Here is a 22,753-nt window from a genome sequence, read left to right on the forward strand (position 1 = left end):
GGTGTGTGCATGGGGGTTTGTGGTTTTGTTTTTTTGTTTTTTAAATTTTCTGTTTAAATAACAGTTCCTGTTCTTTTCTATTTCCCTTAATTGTACAGCACATTCATTCATGAATGTGCTACTTTAATAAATCCCTTTGTTTTGCTGTTTGATCACATATCCTGTGTAAATGGAACTTTATTGTTGACATTTTCTTTTGTTGTTTCCTGACTGAATTTTATAGACTTCTGTTATACCTTTTTCTACAGTTTAACTGCATTCCTGAGGGATGTGATGTCCCAAACTATGATCGGCCTTTGTTTTTCTTTTGTTTGTTAATGAAAACTTTTATATCAGGTCTCAGGAGATGTGTTCTGTTTTGGTATAAAGAGATCCTCCCTTGCAGAAGTAATTTATCTTCTGTATACATTTTTAAAAACTTTTAAAAATTGATTAAACTCAGGGTGATGTGCATACCAGAATCATTTAATGGACATTCAGAAGATGTCTTTACCTCACTGATATTAGTTTTTATGTATCTTAAGATACCGATGCCGTTCCACAGACTGGAAGACTGTAATATTCTGCTGGTATTAAAAACCAGTGAAGTGTATGCACATCAAATTAGCCTGAACAAAAGAATGGATAATTTAATGCAGGATGTATTCTGTGAAGAATTCAAGAAAGTAATATAATTAAGGCTAGTCAGACACAGTTTCATTGGAAATACGGTTTAGAAGTAAAGTAATAGATGCAGAATGAGGAAATGCAACAAGGGAGGTATTGACTCTGAGAAAAGCTGGGATCGAATCAGAAAAGAGAAACAGTGGGAGTTCCCAAGACTAATGCTGTGGTAAACCAGGATTGCTAATGTAGCACTCTAGTGTATAATTCAGGAACGTGTGAGTAGGAAGACTGAGGTTATTTTTATCTCATACAGTATATTGATAAATAGAAATACTGCAAGCAGTTCATGTGTATGCATTTTTAAAAGGTGCTGAACAACTGTCTATACTTGCAAAAAAATTATGACATGAAATAGTTGTGGTGTGGAGATCAGACCTTATGATGAGAGACTTTAGGCTCATCTCTTTCACCTATCTGAACAAGACTGAAGAAATGAATTTGTTAACATTCAAGATTATGTTTTAAATACAGGAAAATGCTAGATACTTACTGCTAGATCTCTTCAACTACCAGAGAAAGTCATTACAAGATCTTTTGGCTGGCCATTGAAGAAAATCTAAGGGAAGCCAGGAATTACAGTCATATTTAAATGTCTTCCAATGCCAGTAATGAGCCACCAGAACAAAATGCTAGTGAATATCTTCAAGATTCAAAGTCTATCTGGAAAAAATGCTTTAGCAAAACACAGGTAGTTTGACTAAAGTCACATAACCACAATTCTATGTAACTGAAAGGAATTTAAGTTCTGTGATATACCAAAGGTCATTTTAGATGAACTAATTTTGATTTAACTTTTCTTAATATAATATAAAACTATAAAAACACTGTTAGTCTGATATGGACTGCCTCCATTTGGAAGATCTATTTGCTCATGCTTCCCATGGTTATTGATAGTAAACACTTCTCTGTTTCTGGCCTTAATTGTGACATTCATGCAAATTCCAATTATTTAAGAGTTTCATAATCCTCAGCATCAGCAGAATTTGAAATATATTATTATAATTTTACAAGCATGCACATGTGTGTGATAAATAGTCTTCTGTGGCTTCATAAATGATCTCCAAAACTTAAAGACAGTATCTGATGCATTTCAGCTGTTGTAAATATCATTAGAATTTATCGTCTCTCCTTTTTGGACTAAATAATGCAAAATACTGAAGGGAATAAAATCTTCTGGGTTTCTTGCCCATTTATCATGTAATTAAATGTTGGTTTAGAAGAGTTTATTGAATGATTTTTGGCCAAACTTTTACTAGTTAGTGATAACAGAGCTTGGAATAAGATGGACAGTGAATGTGATCTAATAGGATGATACTGATGCATGAATGTTTTGATGCATGTATTTACCATCTTCGAGCATTCTCAGTCTCTTTAATGCCAACTTGTTTATTATCACAATAACTCAGGAGATCTTGTCTGAAAACCTGATGAAAGATGCATTGCAGTATAATTCAGTGTGTGTTCAAATATGTATTTGAGGATGGATTCTATGTAACTGAAAATTCTCATGTGTTTAATGCATAACTTGTGTTTTTGAATCTATGGTGAACAAGTTTTTAATTAAAAAATTCAGAATATTTTTAGCAATGTCTTTATTGAATAAAACCAGTTAAGAATCAACAATATTTAAAATTCTGAAACAATGAGATAGTCTGGGAAACTAATTTACTAAAGAGCTATTTCCATTCGTGTATATATTGATTTTGTTACTATTTTGAAAACAGACAAGAAAGGATTAGATAATGCAGTTCTTTGTCAATAATTAAATCGGTCCATCATTTGCTTTGTCTCAGTATGAACAATGACAGACTGTTCTCCGAAAAGTCAAAATTTCTCATTGATTTGTATGGTCTAGGATTGATCACAAGATTATTTGTAAGACATTTTGTTCTTTTTTAACATAGGAGGAAGTTCTTCAAATTGCAAAGTCTGGTTCTCCTTGATGATTAACAGCATACCCGCACCACCAGAAAGAGAGATAGACGTGAAATGCAGAGCTCTGGTAAGATTACTCTAAATGTTTAATTTTGTTCTAGTGCATTAGAATAAAAACCTAATTTTTATTGTTGTTCTGGCTGTTATCAGAGAAGATGAATCCATTTTATTAAGTGACCACAATCGCTTTCTGAAAAATAAGACTCAATAGTTATTCAGGCCTAAAATGAATGCTTGAAAAAAATGTCTTTATCCTATTTGAATAATTACATTTTTATTCTGCTGACATCTGATTCTAATTTTGCGTCTCAGATAAAGTTGAATTCTCTAAGAACTTCAAGCAGTTTCTGTAGAGTGCACAACAGAATAAGTCTCTTCTCCTCCCTCCTTCCTTACACATACCAAAGTATTATTGTTATTTAGATTTCATTAATCTTTGGAATGTATTTAATAATATTTGTATTACTAGAGAAATACATACTTTCACTCTCAAAAATATAATTAAAAAATGTTAATCATTTTAGAAGAATGTTTACATCGTATTAAATAACTTGTATATCTTACTGTAAAGGTCTGTAAAGATAAAATAACTGTTTAGTATATTTGCTTAATTGATATTGTTTTTATTCTCCAAAGATTTGTAACTGTATTTATCTTTGAATTATACTTTGCAAGGTTTTTATTTTCAGAGCTAATATTTTTCTTATCTTCTCTAAATGGATACTTGCTTTATTGTCTAGAAGACTTTTCTGCATGAATTGTAAGCATCTAAGAAATACTGGATGCTGGTAACAGGTTTTATGAATAGAAGTGGTATACTATTTTGCTGCAGGAACATTTTTGCAAATAAAAATATGTGATGCAAGTACTAGGGGACTACTTCTTCCAGTAACAGATGCTAGGAAGGCAGAAGAGTCTCCTCAGTTGATTTTACATGTCAGCATGTGTTGATGTGCTGGAAAAATTCCAAACCAGTAAGCATTTCTTAAAACATTTACAATGTCATTGTTTGTGTATCACTTCTGGTTTATCGTTATTTCCTTGAAGTGTAGTATATGGCTGATATATATATTATGTGAAACAGATAATGATGTTTTCAAAATTTTGGAGTTGAGTGAGCATACTTGTAGGGAGGTGTCTGGTGCTTGTAAGAAAGACAAAAGCTAGACTAAAAGAGTTCAAGACTTGAGTCCTTGAAAAGAATACTGTAAGTTTTTGTCTTACAGGATCATGCATGGTCTTGTATCATTTTCTGATCTGAAAGTATTGTTAAAACAGTAAAAGGAAAAGCTAGATTTAAACTATATTGTCGACTCCTATTTTATAATAAATTCTGAAGGTGCATGTTAACTGTGCCTATATATTTAATTTAATTCAGTATAAAAACTTGCAAAAAACACCAATAGCAAAATCCAACATACTTTAACAATGTATGGGGTGCTGAGATTCATGACCTGAAAGGGTATAGTTCCTTTCTAGGAAGGTGAAGAAGGTAAAGAAGTAGCTATACTTCTTCTTCAGATTACTATGTAAAATCTTGAAACAAACATCTTTATTGATTACTTTTGACTAATGCTATTACAGAATTACTGTTACTGAATTGACTGGTTACAAGCCAGGTAGTTCATTTTGGAGTGGAAGAGCTTTTTGTCTGAAAAGTCTGGGATTATCCTAGCTAATGTCTCACTATAGATTGTCAGTGTAACACTAGTAAAAAGAACTAATACGGTACTTAACTGCTAATAAATGGTCACATACAATCAGAAAGCTAATAATGTTGGTGGTACTGCTATTAGAATATTGTTCACAGATCTGTTTCTCAAAGGTTAAGAATTGTATTGAAATACTGGAAGAAAATTGAAGGAAATCCACTAAAAGTATGAGGGACTGGGAAAGCAGGCCTTGTCATATGAATGCTAAGTATCTCTCAAATATTTACTAAAAAGGAGCCTAGAAGAAAGATAGGGACAGAAATTCTAGCAGGACCTGTTGTGACAGGACAAGGGGTGATGGAGGAGAGGTTCAAGCTAGACACGAGAAAGAAATTTTTTACAATGAGGGTGATGAGACACTGGCCCAGGTTGCCCAGAGAGGTGGTAGATGCCCCATCCCTGGAGACATTCCAGGCCAGGCTGGATGGGGATCTAGTTGAAGGTGTCCCTGCTCATGGCAGGGGGGTTGGACTAGATGAGCTTTGAAGGTCCCTTCCAACCAAAACTATTCTACGGTTCTGTGATTTTATAATTCTCTGATTCTTTCTCTCAACCTAAAATTCAAACTGGAGGTTGAATAGTTAAATGAATCAAACCCAGGTTTATGCTTAAAAATCTTTTAGCTTGTCAGGACTGAAAGCATTTAAGCTTGTACTTTGCTAATAAAATGGATTATGATTACGCTATTTAATGGAAATAAAAATATTTTATAAGTGTAGCATATTGAAAAAGACATTATTTTTAAGCCCTAATCTAATTTCAATTAATTTAATCACTGTATATCAGTAAAAGAAATATCCTTGTTTGAATAGAATGCTTGTAAGAGGTTCTCTGGCTGGATGAAAATGTCATTTTCGGTAGGCAGAAATTTGCCACCTCTTCAAGGGAAGCACACTTCTGCTTTCCTTCCTGCAATAACAGCTCCCAAATTAGGGAAAATATGAATATGGAGAACTACAGTCTTTTTCTGTCTTTCTCAAATGTATATATATATAAAGCTATATATCAAGTTTTATAAATATACATGAGTATATTTATTAATTTATATTAAAATATACAAAGGCAATTAACTATGCTAAGGATGCATTTTCTGGATCAAGCAGAATGTCTGCTAAATGCATATAGAAACAGAGTAATAGGATGTTAATTCCAATAAATAAAAGATGATGATTTCTTAAAATACGTATTTTCATCTCTTATCAATGCCTGCTGGCAGCAGAATCACTGCAAATTAGGATAAGAAGTTAACTTTTAGACTGTTTCATCCAGCTGTAAATAGTAACTTTAGCTTTCATCTTGTCCCAGATGTAGGTCTATTAAAATGAAAAGTTTAGTCTAACTGGATGTTGAGGTTCAAGTCCTGTTACAGACCCTACTCTTTGGTAGAGAGTATAGGTTTTTGGAAAATGGATGAATAGACATTTCAGTAAAGACCTCAGAATTTGACACATAAACTGAAGGAAGTGGCTTTTTAATTTTAAAAGATATTTTTTTTTCCTAGTTTTTATAACAGATGAACCCAAAAATTCCTCTAATTTGAAACACATCTGCCTCTAAATTGAGTTAGGCTGAATTTTTGTTGTCCATGGGGCCACTAGAATGCCCTCCACAGATTATGTGGCATGATACAATGCCTCAAAGATCAATACAGTGCTTGAATAATAAAAATATATTAATCTCTTTTTCTTCTTACATGTGCATTAATTTTTTATTTTTACAAAGAAAATGAGAGTAAAAAGAAGTTGCCTCAAATTTGGCCTTTAATTGTGCTAATAATCTTTTATATTGTTACATTCAGACTTTTTGAAATAATGAACTACTTCTATTTCTCAGCTTTTTTTCCCAGATTATCAGTTCTCAAGATATCTCCTGTTTCAATAAATATATGGTACCATTATTTTGCATACAGTAGAGTCAAATATTAATTGTAAGTTTGGTCATGTTAATTCCACATGTCTGTATTTCCAAGAAAGGACTGGATCATAGTCTGTTTCTTTAGTTTTTAGCTGGTCTTCTTTATTATTATATATTTATTTATTCCTTGTTCCCTCCCCCACATACCTTTTATTTTTTCTCCCAACCTTGGCCAAATGGTACTCGATTTCTGATTACATTTAAAATCTATTTAAATGAATGGGGATATCATGAAGCAGAGTAGTCAAGTATAAACCACACTTTTTCTTTCTGGTGAAGCAGATACATCACTTGGTTGAAAAACAGCTGAAAAGTAGTGTTCGAAGTTCAGACCTTTGTATAATTTCTGAATAACACTGTATAGTCACAGCCTCAGTATTTGTCTCTTAAGCCATAAAAGGGTAAGTTTTCAGTTGTCCTTCCTCTAGATTTTTTGCTGGACTCTCTGAAACTCTGAACTCACCAAACTCTCCAGGCACAGCCTATGAAGAGTTCAATAGAGCAGTTCAGGCATGAACCCATGGTGTGAGACCTGGACTTGTATCCAGGGTTAGTTGGAAATGTCAAGTGAAAAAGCAAGAGTATGTACGTATAGTATGGTACTTTCATAGCTTTTAAAGGTTTTCTGTTCAGGCTTTTTGCTGAGCTGCCAGGTCTATCATTAAACTTCTGTATATGTTTAGTATGAATATCTTCTTTTGACTTTGAATTTGAAGAGTTTACTGACCATTGTGTAGGAACCATTATCTTTATTTTTAGTAGTGTTCTTTATTTAAATGTGATGCCCCTTAGTTCTTAAATTACAGGAGTCAGTAGACATTTAAACCCTATTCAGTCTCCCTAAACTACTCATGATTTTTCAGGCTTCTCTATATTCATTCTGAATTATCTGTCTTCCAAGATGAAGTGTATGATGGGGTAATCACCTTCATTTATGTTTTCCTCTTGGACCTTCATATTTTATGATTGCAGTGTTTATCCAAAAGTATTTATTTCAAAAAGGAAAAGATCAAACATGTATTGAAAGGAAGAAAATAATTTGGATTTTAGCAGTGCTTGCCCTCTAACTGCTTCACTTGATGCACTTTGAAGCATATCTATCAAATCCAAGCATTCCAAACTTAGATCTACCATTTAGCCTTTTTTGTTTTTATTAGTTGATATAATCAATGGAATTATGAGATAATTGAGCAATATCTTAAAATTAGAAATGTAGCTACTTTAAAAAAATCCAATGCAACATAAAAAAAAAACCCAAACCAACAGACTTCCATCAAAGACTTTTAAAAATATTAGGTGAAGAGTAACAACAGTTGCTAAATCCCATTGTGCTTTTAAAGCGATTCATAGTACAGCAGCTCTTTATATCAAAAGTCAGTTTGTGACAAACTTCCTTGATGTCAATACTTGACCACACTAACCATTTAAAGGAAATCATAGAAGCGGTGTTAGGAAGACCTCATTATTTATTCTACTCTCAATAATCTAGCTATCTAATTCATAACCTGCAATTGCTGTTAGTAAGTATTGAACTGAATATTGAGCTGTGAAGCTCTGATTGTAAAACACCTAAATAAAAGAGGATTATATTTTTTTTTTCCTTTTTGTAGAAGGAGAATTTAAGTTGTCAAGTAAGAGCATACTTTTTACCTCAAAGAAAGGACCATACCTCCAGTGTGAGGTTCCCTCAGTTCCTCATCTTTTCCTGCCCAGTATGTGCATGCTAGGAAACTGCAAGAAGTAATACAAATATTTTCCAGCATGGGAATGAAGATTCTAATGACCAAGACCTCAGTGTAGTGCCTCGTGCAAGGGCTGATAGGGTGAAGTACAGTGTGAGAAAAGTGTTAATTTTTATAGGTGGATCACCCTCCTATTCCTTACTTTATTCCAACTGTTAAAAGGAGTGAGTCCAAGCAGTGAGTGAGATCCTAAACTCATAGGAAGGTCTGGTTTAGCTAAGTTTTATTTTATGGAATAATGGTACTTTAATTTTCCTATATGTAGTCTCCATCTTTTGTGTCTTTGGATCACTTTGACTATGTCTTAGAAATAATTAGGAGTTCAACTTTGAATTCTTAAAACATGAATGAATTGTTATAAACATATATGCAACTGTACAGAATGATACTTTGGGTTATTTGCATGAAACATAGATCTTTATACATTGTATATGATAGTGGTAATAGTTTCATATACAGAAAAGGCTTGGGTTTAGATCCTGAATCTTCAATAAATGAGAATTGTTCAACGGACTACTATGTAGTTTCAATGCAGCTTGCATTTTCTTTGAGCAGTTCATTTTTTGTATGTATCATACACTTGAGAACGTCCACAGAATAACTAAAAAATATTAAGAAAATAGTTCTCTAATCAAGAGTATGCCTTATTATTATATATGTTCTTATATTTTGATTAAGTAGATGGATTAATCAAGATTAATGATATTTTTCATCTAGTATGATAATCAGATGAGTATATTTTTCAGCCTTTATTAGATGAAAATAAGTTATTTTCCTGCTTTTATATTGAGTACTTCTGATAAATCTTGTTGTACCGTCAACAATGTACAGTTTGTGTCTTCTGAAAATAGTGGCCATTTTTATTTTTCCTGGAAACCTAATGTTTTTGTCTACAACCATATACTGCATCTCAGGGAAAGAAGACAATACACTCATCCAGTGAACACATCATCTAGGTTGTAAGGAATTGCAATGATTCTTGTTGTAAACCATGTAGCTTGCTGATTTGGGTATTTTTTCTAATCCAGGTCCTGAATACTCTGAAATCCACTTATCAGAATACCAGAGATGCAAGAACCTTGCTGAAATGGAGAGGGCTTAGCCCAACGCAGGATTATTTTCTAATCCCTATGCGTATTAGTAGAAATTAGGTGAATTGGTGAAACCTCAAAATGTTGTAAGGATGCATTCCAGCTGTGAAGGATTCCTGTCCACCTTGATTATTAAAGCTTGTCAACAGGGGAACCCTTATGAGTGCTTAGACGATAAGCTTGTTTTTCAGAGGAGGGATACTATCAAGTATTGTTAATACTGAAATAACCCAGCCATTCTTAATGCTACTTATAATGAACACCTCTGACCTTACCTTATGACTTTGTCAGTCACTGCCCAGCTTCAAACTGTATTTTTTGCCAGCTCTCATAATGAAAGCAATCAACCTAAATTCTAAGTACATGTGTCTTTTGTCCGTGTCCTTTGCCTTTCAGTCCAGCCTGAGAAGCAGTTCCAACAGTTGACACTGCTGGCCTATAGAGGACATTTCCTCACAGGCATTAAAAACTCCATCAGTTGTGCTACTTGTATAAACATTTCCATAGCACTATGCTGGAAATAATTCCAGTAAGGAAATTTTGGATTTATGAGGCCTCATTACTTATTCTATCGCTTTGAAAAAACTCTCTAAGTTCTGTTTTGTTTTGCATGATGTAAGGGAGATTGAGTAACCTGAAGTTATGAACCATGCCCTATGACCATTTTTTTAAATATGCTCTCATAACAATTGGTAGCATAAAAAGTAAAATTCTGTAAAAGAACCAGGGCAACATGGATTGCAAAAGAAAAACAAATTTAGAAGGTGGTAGTTATTAATCACTGTAACAAAAAAGCACTTTCAGCAAATAATTCAGACCAGAACATCTTTGTATAGCCCATTTAAAAAAAAGAAATAAAAAGAAAGTTATGAAAAGGAGGGTAAATTATTATAATTATTAGAATGTGAGTGAAAGTTTTTAATAAATATATAGTAACTGCTAACCCCCTCCTCTCTTCTCTACAGACGCATTAATCAGTTCTGTGATATAAGAGCAGAGAGCTAGTGTAGATCACAAAATGACAGCTAAGTTATCACTGCTATTGAACAAAAACGTAAGGTTAGATCTAAACCAAGTAATTAGAAGCATGTTTCATCTATGCTAGATGAGTGGTCACATATATAAAAAATAACTTTCAAGTGGAGAAAGAGGGTAGCTTTGTATTATTAAACTACTATGTGATATAGTCTATAACTGCTGTTTCTAGCCCTGTGGCTTATGAATCAAAACAAGAGGGGTTTTTGCTCAACTGTTAAATACAGCAAGTCCAGATAAAAAGTTCTTTTTAAAAAATTTGCCCACTGATGGTATCTGGAGTACAGCTTATATAGCTTAGTGAATAAGGTATTAAAGTAACATCACTGAAAGGAAAACAGTGTTTGAATTCAGCTCCCTGGATGTGCCCCTGTAATGATTGTCTTTGTAATAAGTGGAACTTATGCTAGATTTTTAGATCAAGACAAAACATGGTTGTATATACATTCTGTAGGTTTGGGTGTTTAGTTCTTTGGTTGTTTTAATAACAATGAGAGGAACCTGAAAAATAACAGCAAGAATTTCTCAATCAAGTATAGGTAAATATGAATTCTCAAACTATGTTTGGAGGCTCTTACAAGTGATGATCTGTGTATTTTTCTGCAGAAGTATAACCTTGAAATCTGTCCTACAATTTTTCTGTGTTGCCAAGAAAAGTGGTGGTACTCACACAGATTTTTCCCTCAGTGTCTAATGTGACTTAGTAAGTAATGAGAACTCACTGCTTTCTTTGTGTAATATGAAGAAAAAAGGAAGAAGGGCTCTTTATTGTTAATTCCACTCCTATGAAGTTTGTCCATCTACATAACAGGAAGCTGTTTCTTTTACTTAAGACTTGTTTGGCAGGGGTACTATTGCTTGCACAAAATGTAGCAATATAGTGTTGCTGTGTTTCCATGATCAGAATGCTATTTAAAAATTCTGGGGTGAAAATCAAACACTATTTTATAGTTGTGCATCTCCAGAACATGGGTCAAAGCAGCTAGCTGTTCTTCTTTTATGCTTTATTTCTATGGATAGTATGAACAGCTTCTGAAACAGCAAATGTTAAATGAATGGTGTTAGTACAATGAGCAACAAGTTTATCCGCATGTATAAGCATTTGCAAACAATATCTGAATCAGCAGCTTCAAGTAAGTACATAAAACTAGTTGATTACAGATTTGATTTGAAAACAGATGCTGTGTTGAAGTCTGTAAAATGTCATGAACTCAGTAATTACTTGCTTTAAGTTATTCAGTTTTAGTTGACATTTTTACTTTAGGGTGAAATCCTACCTATTTTAGATGGTTTGGCCTATTGAAAAAGGAATCAAAATTTTCCTCTTCTGCTTCAGAGTAAGAAAGGACTATATAATTGTGACAATATGAACATATCTCTGATACTTGCTTAATCATCATCCTCACTAGAAAAAAGGGACCAGTGTCTGTTGCTGTCTGAAGACTGCTCTTCAGCCTTTTAAAAGTGAATTTGCTGCTTGATTTCAATTTCTGATATAAAGTTATATGAAAATCATTGCAACTGAAATCTCAGAAGACTGAAGAGAAGCTCTTGGTGAGCATAGAGACATTAGTTTAGTCTCTAGAACTATTTGTATAAAAGTAACCTAAAGGTCATTCAATTGGTTCCGTGCAGCAGATATTACGATTGAACAAATTCCAGCTAAAGTTGTTTGAGAGAAATGTGGAGTAAGAATTCGCACTACTCATTTCACATGAAAAGAGACAGTGAACATGTACTCAGTAATTATTCGTTTATATAGTTCTCTTGAATTTAAAAAGGATACTTTACAAAGAATTCTAACTGTTTGAAGGAACCATCTGAGAAAGCAGGAAGCTTTCAAAAGCCAAATTATTTGTTCATGAATATTAATTATTTGTTAATTGAATAACTCTTCCAGTTATTATGACTTGTTTGTACATTTGCAAGTATTTTTAGTTCTAAATACAGAGAAAACAACCATATTTTTTAATTTTACCAATTGATAATTTTTAAGTATCTTCAGCCATTGACAATATTGTAGCAATTCACAATGTAAAAGACCTATTTTTTGGTTACTGTATTTTACTTTGGTGTTTATTGTGCATTTCCCAATGGGGAATAGTAGTATAGAGGCTGAATTAAGCCTGATAAATTCAGATTCATTGTCTCAGATTGTTTAGGAAAATGGACTGTAACAGTTCCTTTGCCTTGCAAATATTCTAATGGATTTATTCAGGTTGCATGCAGAGGTCAAGAAGTAAGCCGATTCTTTAGTTTTTTTCAGTTATTGCTGTGAGCACACTTATGATTTAGCAGCTGTCTGTTTCATGGAAAAGAGTCATAGTGTATGTTGCTGGTTCACTGAGTCAAGAAACTTTTTAATCCATCCATATATTGGAAAAATAGTATTGGCTGTTTGGAGAGGAAGTATCTAATAGGTGAGCTCCAAGCAGGATCTGTACAGCAGGAGATAAGCCAGAGGGAAAGGTCTGTTTTGAACAGTGAATTATTAGTTTCTGCATTAATAAAACCAAATGCCTGGAAGGGATTGAGTTTGGTTTCCACACAAGTGCGGAGACAATAGTTTTCTCTATTTTCTGCCAAATATTCCTCTTTTTTTTCTCTCCCATGTCCCCGAGAGCCACATGAGCACTCAAAAGTTGGTAGTGTAACTCTGAAACATATGCTGCTTTCCCCCACTTCAAAGGAGTTTTTCTTGCTGAGATGAAACTTGTGCCACTGCTGTCATTTGTCATGGCTCCCAGATCTGTGCCACCAATGCACTGCTGCTGCACTCTTCACTGGTGATTGTAAAAGATCGCCGTCACAGTCTTCACACTTCGCAAGATGTTTACATGCAGATCTAAGAATAGGCAGGGTTTTTCCATTCTTGGTTCTGGCACTTTGCCACCTTCAAACCTCCTCGTTTTTGGCAGTCTCTTGAAAAATGAGTGCAACAATCTGTTTTGTGTGATCCATGGACAGCAGATAGTGACTGTAGGATGAATATAACAATTGAGTAACACTTAATTGATATTTACCCAAGTTTTAAAATTAACATCTCAGGGGGATACCTTTTACTCTATAAAAGCTATGGCATGAAATAGTGGCTCAAGTCCAGATATCTGGATGTGCCCAAAAAAAGTATATTTCAGGTGATTGTAATAGAAAGATGATCTGCCAGGTACTCAGAACTGATCACAGAAAAATATGGAGAGATCAGTATTTACAGGGCTTTATATTCTTACTCATAAATCCACGGTTCTCTAATAAACACTTTCATCCACATCCTTCCAATACAGTCCCATACAGAAGGAGAGATGACTTTCTGGGTGACAGCAGAACTAGTCAGACTGCCCAGAGAGATCCAGAGAAAGATAAGAGTGAGCCTTGGTTCAGACTGCTCTAATTTTAGCTCTATCAGAGGTTCTAGTAACAGATATCAATAAAAAAATAATTATTTTTAATAATAATAAAAATTGCTTGTATATAGTGAACTTGCATTACTTTTTTAGAGTAAATACCATGGGAATGTGTGGGACAGATTGCTAATACACCTCTAGTATGTCACATAATTAAGATGAAATTAATAATGCAGCATTTGTTGTTATGAGTAATCGGTGAGTAAACTTCGAAGACTTAAAAGTTAACTTTGCTTGGAGCAACAACTAACAATGAGAATGTGTTCTTTTAAAATTTTATCTGATCTTTTAAGTTGCAGGAAAGCACAGAACTAGATAACTCGTAGAGACTATTCCTTCAGATGTATGTATATATATGTATTTGTTTTCAGAAAAGCTGTGAACATTTAAGAAATTCTCTTTGCATTATAATACTGATACTCTGGCTCCTGAGACTGCAGAGATATGCCAAAAATAGAAGTAGTTTTTTTAAAAAAAGAAGTGTCTAGGATTTGGGATAAAAAAGGTTTGTTGAGGCATTTTACCTGTCAGTATGAACTTACTTGTTATTTTCTACTAATGGAAAATTCAGGATGAAAAGTTATTTTCGGTATGAATTCTGACAATTTCGGCTTTGTTCTAGAATTATCTCTACCTGTTTATGTTTTGTACCAGTGACAATTAGGGTTTCAGTGTTTTAAATTGCAAAGAAACATCCTTCCTTAAAAATCTCTTTTTAAACCTACATAATAAGAGAAATATGGTAGGTGCAAGTTCTAAGACAGTCAAATTAGTCAGCATTTTACCTCTGCTGATCAAGAAACTTGATGGTAGGTGATGTAGCTTAGATGTAAATTATATCATTAGTATGGTCATAAAAATTCAATAAAATGAAATATTATCAGAGTTGGTGACTAGTTCTAAAAATTAAGGAAGTGCTTTTAGTTAGCTCATACCAGCATAAGCTGGGACTAGAGGCACATAGTAAAATGTTTGCTTCCATGTGTGTACCAATAGTCACTACGTTTGATGGAACAGTAGTAGTAATTACTGCTATTCTACCATTATACCACTGGGTTCTGACAGGTGGTTGTAAATTCATTTTTACCAAGTATTTCTGAAAGTCTTGGAAGTATGGGAACACAGGCAGTGCTGGTCACCGCCTTTTCCAGGTCAGTTCTGAGTGAGCTGATACATCATCATTACACTGATGTCGTCTTTGTAGTTTCATGCCAGAAAGAGCTTTCTAATCTCATCACATTGAATTTTCAATACAGGACAGCAAGCCAGTTTCAGTGTCTAATAGAGTAAATTAAATGCAAGTAGAATAAGTTTCTGGAAGTAATTCTATTGTTTCAGTCACTGACTTAATTCTAAGTATGCAGAAATCATCACCACTCACCAAGCCTTACAAAGTCTGTTCTAATCTGTTGAAATGAATTTACAGCACTACTGTAACTTCATATAGCACTCGAAACCAAAACAGTGGGACTAGCAGAAAATAATTGTAGCTGTTTGTGATGGGGTAGGCACAATTTGCTCAGGAACTAACCTTTGTAGTTCTGAATATATTTGAAGGCGGGGATAATGGTGCTCTTTGATAAATAAAAGAGTGACGAAGATTTGCTGAACTACCTAGCCTGACTTGACATTCACAAATATATCTGTGCCTAATAAGATTTAGTCTATATGTGAGTGAAACAACTGAAAAATACAGGCTTTGCTAGTTTTCTACCTGATATATCAGGAGATATTTGGAAACTGAAAGTATCCTCAATTTTACATCTCCTTGACTTCCCTGAAAGAAAAAACTGGTTACAAATGGTGATTGCCACTATTTTGATACTGGTTTGGGGAAAATATCTCTGTGTTGTGAGATGCTCAAAGAAGAATTGCATATTACTTTTCCATGAGATATAACTGACTCTCTGAAAATGATAGCTCACTTGACTTCATTGTCTAAGAGCAGTATATTTCTAACTCAGAAAAGCTGCACTTTTTAGTGCTTTTATTGAGTGATACTGACCTTAAGTATTTTGTTCTGGCATTGTGGATATGACAGTCTGTGAAGGAGATAGAACATTTGGACAAAAATAGAAATGTCTCCTTTTGAGAGACGCAACCTGGATTTACTGACATGTCTGTCATTCAAAATAGTCATATTGAACAAGGACTGTAAATGCATCTATTGTTTTGATTCAAACCATGTTTTCCATCATTGGCACCTCATATATTACATATGTATTTGCACAGCAAGGTGACCTGTGAGAATGATGAATAGAAGCCATATTGAAATCTGCCAGTTTCTGAGTCATGCTTTTCAAAAATGTTGTTGACAAAGTAGATGGAAATTATTTTCCTGTAAAATCCTCTAAAGATGAATTTACTCCTTTTTACATCAATGCAGTGGCAGAGAATTCCTGAGGAGAAGATATTAGGAATGTTGGTTGATGAGAAGCTCAACAGGACACAGCAATGTGTCTGTGCAGCCCAGAAAGCCAACTGTATTCTGGGCTGCATTAAAACAAGGGTGGCTAAAAGGTTGAAGGAGGTGATTCCCCTGCTCTTGTGGGAGTAGCTGGAGTACTGCATCCAGCTCTGAGGCCTCCATTGTAAGAGGGACACGGACCTGTTAGAGTGAGTCCAGAGGAGGCCACCAAGGTGGTCAGAGGGCTGGAACACCTGTCCTGTGAAGACAGGCTGAGAGAGTTGGGGTTGTTCAGCCTGGAGAAGAGAAGGCTATGGAGAGACCTTATAGCAGCTCAGTACTTAAAAGTGGCCTACAAGAAAGCTGGAGAGGGTCTTTTACACGGGCATGTAGTGATAGCACAAGGGGTAATGGCTCTAAACAGAAAGAGGGTATATTTAGATTAGATATAAGGAAGAAATTCTTCACCATGAGGGTAGTGAGGCACTACAGTGTGTTGCCCAGAGAAGCTGTGGATGCCCCATCCCTGGAAGTGGTCAAGGCCAGGTTGGATGGGGCTTTGAGCAACCTGCCCTAGTGGAAGGCATCCCTGTCCAGGGAATAGGGGTTGGAACTAGATGATTTTTAAGGTCCCTTTCAACCCAAAACATTCTGTGATTCTCTATCTCCTTCCCAAGTGGCTGTGGTAATGGAAATTATTTAACCTAGCTATATTTTTTTAGTAGTGCTCTCTAACCTGATTCAGCTTTGATAAGCCATAATGGCTTAGGCAACTCAGCTGGTCACTGAAAGTGCGAACCTTCAGTGCAGTGGTTGGAGAAAAATAGCTGTAATTAATACTTTCTTCATGTCACACTGCTGGATCTGAAACGAAAATCTGCCCGTGGTCTCAGAAGGATGGAGAATGATTGAGCTTCAGTCTAAATAGACTTAGAGATAGACTTGATTTCAAATGCAAAGGAATATTCATTAAGATATAAGCATAGTTATTACTTCCTCAGGTGTGGGAATCTGGGATATTAATTTTACTTTGAGTCAGTCTCTATGCCCTTGTCATGTATGTTTTTTATAATTGTCTTAATATGACATTTCTCTTATAAATCACCTCAAGTCTTTGCTGCAACTTCTTCTATTGATCTATATCAAACCAGAATCATTATACAGATGGACAAAACTGGGGTGAGTGGAAGTCCAGATATGTGCGTATTATTAAATTTAGTCCATTAGCACTTCACAAATTATTGTAGTATCACTTTGGTATGGGCTTCTCAATGTGAATGATTTCTACTGGTGGAGGTGAGGACATCATAGATTCAGAGTCACAGCTTTTGCAGTCCCCTCCTTTCTTTCAATTTCAGAAAGACACTGTTGCAAAACATTGTTTTCCCTGTTTGTTTGCTTGCTACAATATCTAGACCCTATTAGAGGTTTACAGTGTTGTATTTTTTGTCAGTGAGCTTAGAATTATTGTAATAACTTATAAACTAATAATCTCTGTATTGTGTTTTAGGGCATTATTACTTAGCCACTAATGCACATTTCAGATAAGCCAAATTAATTTCAGTGTGATTTTTATATTTAAATGTGTATGTAAATTTACACCTGAAACTCATTGCACTATTAGCCTCTAATACTAAATGTTCTGTGTGCATTTTTTTTCTTCTAGTTAGTTTCTTGTACTGTGATAGTGATAAGAATGAATTTCTCACTAAGAAAGTTTTACAAACATATAATTTGCTTAGGGTGTTTAGTCCTAGATTTCAAGTAATTCAGTTTGCTGTTTTGATAATGAATTAACTGATGATGAACAGCTGGTGCCTTTTTGCAAGCTGATATTTTGTAAAGAAAATATGGCAAGTAAAATAGGAAAATATAGCATCAAGATACAGCAGTGCTGTGATTCTCTGTCATTATACCCTTACATGGAAATAAGATTGTTATCTTGGTTATTAGTTTACCTTACAAAGAGGAGAAATGGAAAAAAAATAGAGCTTGTACAGTAAGGGAGGTGGTTCACTTCACAAAGATCTGCTCCTTTAATTTACGAGTGACTAGGAAGCTGAAAGGACTCACCCCCTCAAGACGTAGTTAGGACCTCCATGCGTTTGAATGTTCAATAGTCAATGGGAGAAGAACACAGCTGAATGTGGTCATGTGGGTCTGGGTTAGAATCACGTGTGAAGAGAAGCAGTGATGAGGACAGGTGGGTGTTGGAAGCAGCTTGCCTCAGGTAATTCAAGACCCAGCTCTGATGTCAATAATTCATTTCACCAAACAGGACTGAATTATGCCCAGCATGACCCTGAAACTGTCATCTACTCTGCTGAGCCACTCACTTGAGCCTCTTTTGTTCCAAGAAAAGGAAATGAATAATAATAAAAATCTAAAGGAGACTCTAGCTTAGCTCCTACTACGGACATATAGGCACATGGATGGTGACATTAAAAGCTCTAGTCATTTTGAGCCTACTGTAGTGTCGCGGTTGAGACGGACAAAAGACATGGACCAAGTTCTTTCAAGATGAAAGTAATAGACGCCATTTATTGCTACAAGTGCATTTTTATACAATTCTACCAGTTCATGTGTCTTTTCACTATTGGTTACAAGTTACAGCACTAACATCTCATTGGTTAATTTTTCTATCATCCATGTTATTCTTCTATCCCCTTCTCTCTCATGGGTACATCTCTCCTCTCTCCGGATACTCCTTTACTCCCATCCTTCTCAAGGGTAAATCTTAATATCTCAAGGCTGATCTCTACTCTCATATTTTCTGTCAAGGATTCCACAGACCTGCTGCAGTTTCCCACACTGTAGTAAGGCAGCCAGGCTATATTTTCAAGGATATTGCCACAATTGCAAGCTTCATCTTTGAGTAAGCAACATTCCTACTTGTCATCAGGTGTGGCACAGAGAAAGAGGGCACTTGTTACTTGTCAATCTAGAAGAACAATTATTTGAACAAGGACCTACAAAGGGCAGAATTTCTGCTGCAATATCTTACCGGGCCTATCAAAACAGTATTCTTACCACTTACCTGACTTCAAATTTTGCTTCTATAGCAGCAGCCTGGCAAACTCAGGAGCAAGTACAAATGCTTTCTCTTCAAAGTGCATGGGCTGGAAAAGGTACAAAAAATATGGTGTAAATGTTATATCTTTTATGAAACTGGATTTTAATTGAAAACAGTTGTTCTAAAGCATTGAAAAGTGTAATTAGTCTCTTAGAATTTTTGGCCACATAATGCTTTTACTGACACCTGATGACGGTTACATAGGATTATTCCTGAAGAATGAACACACAGAAGATGATGATGCACAGTAAATTTAGAATGTGTTAATCTTTCTATATGCTACTTCGTCACATCTTGGGCACTGGTAGCCTTGATACAAGAAATACCTGAGGAATGAGAGTATCTTCTTTTTTCAGCTTTTACATTTTTCCTCTGTCAAAATGTATGCTAAAAACACAACACGGAAATGTGGATGTAAATTAATGACTATAAATGTATTTAGAATTTGTGGATGATGTTACTCCTTTGCATTCTTCCTGATGAAATGGTACTTTCAGGAAAAACAATACTCTTAACAATCTCATCGGCATTTTCTTATTTATCCCATTGTTATGCCTTCATAACAATCCATTAAGACCTAGAAATGTACAATATATATACATTCTGTTGATAAATGTATATCTGCTCCTATTGCCATCCATGAAGCAGTAGATATTTCAAATGTTTACAGAAATTCCAGGGAAATTTCCTAGTAAATTATTGGGAAGCACATAATTCTAGGAATTCATTTTATACTGGCAAGCGAGCACTGTTCTACATTAAGCTAATGTTGGCAATATAAAATCTCCTTTGTGTACAAGCTTATGAAGGTTTATTTGGTAGTTGCTGCTTTTTTTTTCCTAAATAAGAAGTCCAATATTTCCTTTTTATTGTAAGAAGTATTTCTTCAACACAGCATGTAGATGTTTTACTGTAAAATTGTTATGAAGCCTTTAGCGATAAAATGGCAGATAGATTCAGAAATTTGTTTACACTGGTAAAAACTATTAATCTGCACTTTAAAATATTTTATGGCAAATTTAAATCCCATTCTACTGAGGCAAGTCACTTGAATGATTTAAATTGTTGGCATAATCTTGCCATCTGTAGAACATTAAATGTGTTTTATGTGTGTTCCAGTAATCATTTCCTATAAATGTAAATATATAGAAATTTACCAAATTGTAGGCAGGCTCAAAGTAGTGTGAGGCATCTATGTGTGGGGTTGTAAAGTATTTTGTGTTCAGTTTTTAGTGCATTAATTTTAATATATATTTTATCTTTTTATCTTATCATATTGCAATTCAAATGATTTACTTTTTACAAAAAAAGAAAAAAAAAGGCAAAATTTTGCTGTGACAACCAAATCACCATATATTTTTTTAAAAACCCTGCATTTTTAAATAAAGTGCTTGGTTAGAGCAAAAGCAAGAGACCAAAATAGGGATAATGATAGATACAGAGATGTAAATATGTATATTTGGGTTGGGATTTTGAGTATTTCATATAGCTAGCATATATGACTAGAACATATGTATTTTAAGCAGCAGTTACACATACTGGATTGTGATGGTGGAATTCCTTCATCAATATATTCCTTCCTATCTGTTTAAAGTGGTTTTTTTTCATAAAGTGTGTGGATATTTACACACATTGGGTACATAGAATGGTTTTATGATGTTTTTAACCATACAGTAAAGAAGTGCACATAGCAGTGTTTCAAGAGTATCTCAAGAATGCAGCTATGTGAAGGGAGCCACCTCTGCCCAATTCTTGAGCATCTTAAAGGTGTCCCACACATAACATATGCATAATTATCTAATCAGACCCTAGTCTGCCTCCCTTTTATTATAGCAACTGGAATTTATTATACATCTTTTATAGTAACCGTGTTTTCCAGATGGTCAAAAAAAGATGTTCCTTGCCTGAAGTGTTCATAGGCTTTAAATAGAAGGATATGGAGACCACTAATAAGGGAAATGGCAAAAAGAAAAGAGAGAGCTAATGTTTATTCTGGTTGTGGTGTTTCAATGTCAAATATTATGATGTAACTTAAAGAGGAATAGATCCTGCGGAATTCAGCCTGAATCATTTGCCAGCTTGCAAAATGGACCTTTTCAACTTTCTGTGCTTGGCTGATGGGAGATGTTTGCCTGGTTGGAACCTCATCAGATCTGCCTGTAAGGTGTATTTTGGCAAGCCTCAGCCAACCTTGGGAGGCGAAGTAGCTTATTAGAGTGCAGACTGGCCAGGAAGACTTGAACTTTTCCTTACTTATAGAATTACAGAGTTTACTATTTGAATATTGGCTGATATCTCTCTTTCTGCAACTTCCCTCTTTTGGGTTCATTCACACATCAAACAAAGGTATAGTCTGTGTTTACTTATGTGTAAATCATGTAAGCAGCTTACACATGTGTTTTGTTTTGTTTTGTTTTTTTTCTCCAGAGTACTACTGAAATTCATATTCCCATCACTAATCCTGCAGATAAAATTCTCCAGCTGAGTGTGGTGCTGGAGAATCCATCACTTTGTGGACAAAAGGCTTTGACTCTTGGGCCCAAAGAAACATTTTTGTATCAACTAAAGTTTTCCCCAGCTGCTGTTGGCACTTCAGATGCAAGGTAAGTTGCAAAGTTTTAATACTGTGGTTGTGGCTTTTGTACTAATAAGCGAAATACCTTCATTGAAACCTTGGTCATTTAATGTATGTATTGCCCTAAGAAAGCCTACAAATAGTAATAAATAGACTTAAAAAAACTTTCAACTTTAAATATATTTTATCCCGAATAGCAGCTTTCCTCTGAGGGTAAAACATGTCTGACAGCCAGCAGAACAATTTCTACTATTTGAAATATCTACTTCTAGTTCACTAGAATTCAGTGAAAAATGTTTTAGAAATATACATAATATCAGAAGTCCCCTCTGAAAACTTCATATGAGTTGTTAGTTTTATAAATTTGTAAGTTCCATAAAGGATACAATGTGATTTAATTTCTTCTTCTGAGAAGGAACAGAACTGTAACAACATAACTAAATCCAAGTAAAGAACTGCTTAACAGTCTTCACATAAATCCATTTAACTTCAGAATCTTCCGTTAATTGACAATGATTTACTAAATGAATATGGAGAGGTTTTAAATGTCATTTTTTTCATCACCTTGGAAACCCCAAAGAAACCATGCAGATATGATAATTAGCAATACAAAAACAGATGACCTCTTGATCTTAGTCTCAGCTAAAACAGTTCAACAAGTAACTGAAGAGTCCAGAATTACCAAGCTTATTTTCCTGAAATTTGGTTAGTAAAGCATATTTAATTGAAGGGCTGACTGAAAAAATACTCCCTGTTTTTCAAGTTTTCCATTGACTGGCAAAAATATGGGGATGGGAGGAGGGTAGGCTGGTGGTTTATGAGGAGTGCAGAAACAGATGATCTGTGTTCAAAGACTGAATATTTACAAAGCCAGAATCCATGTCTTTCAAAGTTTTGTTCAATTCGCTTTTACTGATATTTTCCGAAGACCAGAATAATGGCATGTATCATTGTACAATACAGCTTTCAAGCAATACCGTTTTATAAAAATGAGTACTGTTATCACTCTAGTAAGTTTTGTTTGTTTGTTTGTTTGTTTGTTTTAAATTTGTAGAAATTATGCATTCTGAAGCTGCAAATGAGAATTGTATCTCAGCTTTCCATACCAGATAATATTTCTTGTATTCTTCAAGTGCAGAATTTTCAAATAATAGAATAAAGGTTTATTTTAACTGGCGAAACTTTGGGCTCAACCAATT

General features: G+C 34.6%; 1 protein-coding gene across 3 annotated transcripts in view; it reads left to right on the plus strand.

Annotated features, from left to right (window-relative positions):
- CFAP47 (cilia and flagella associated protein 47) overlaps positions 1–22,753 on the plus strand; it is a 309,801-nt gene that overhangs the window by 200,894 nt on the left and 86,154 nt on the right. For all 3 annotated transcript variants that reach the window (XM_065070474.1, XM_065070480.1, XM_065070488.1), the window contains 2 exons: positions 2,571–2,668; positions 21,407–21,582. In XM_065070474.1, coding sequence (XP_064926546.1) covers positions 2,571–2,668; positions 21,407–21,582 — 274 coding nt within the window. The remainder of the gene's footprint in view (positions 1–2,570; positions 2,669–21,406; positions 21,583–22,753) is intronic.

This window comes from Columba livia, chromosome 1 (assembly GCF_036013475.1).
Source record: "Columba livia isolate bColLiv1 breed racing homer chromosome 1, bColLiv1.pat.W.v2, whole genome shotgun sequence".
Lineage (NCBI taxonomy): Eukaryota > Metazoa > Chordata > Aves > Columbiformes > Columbidae > Columba > Columba livia.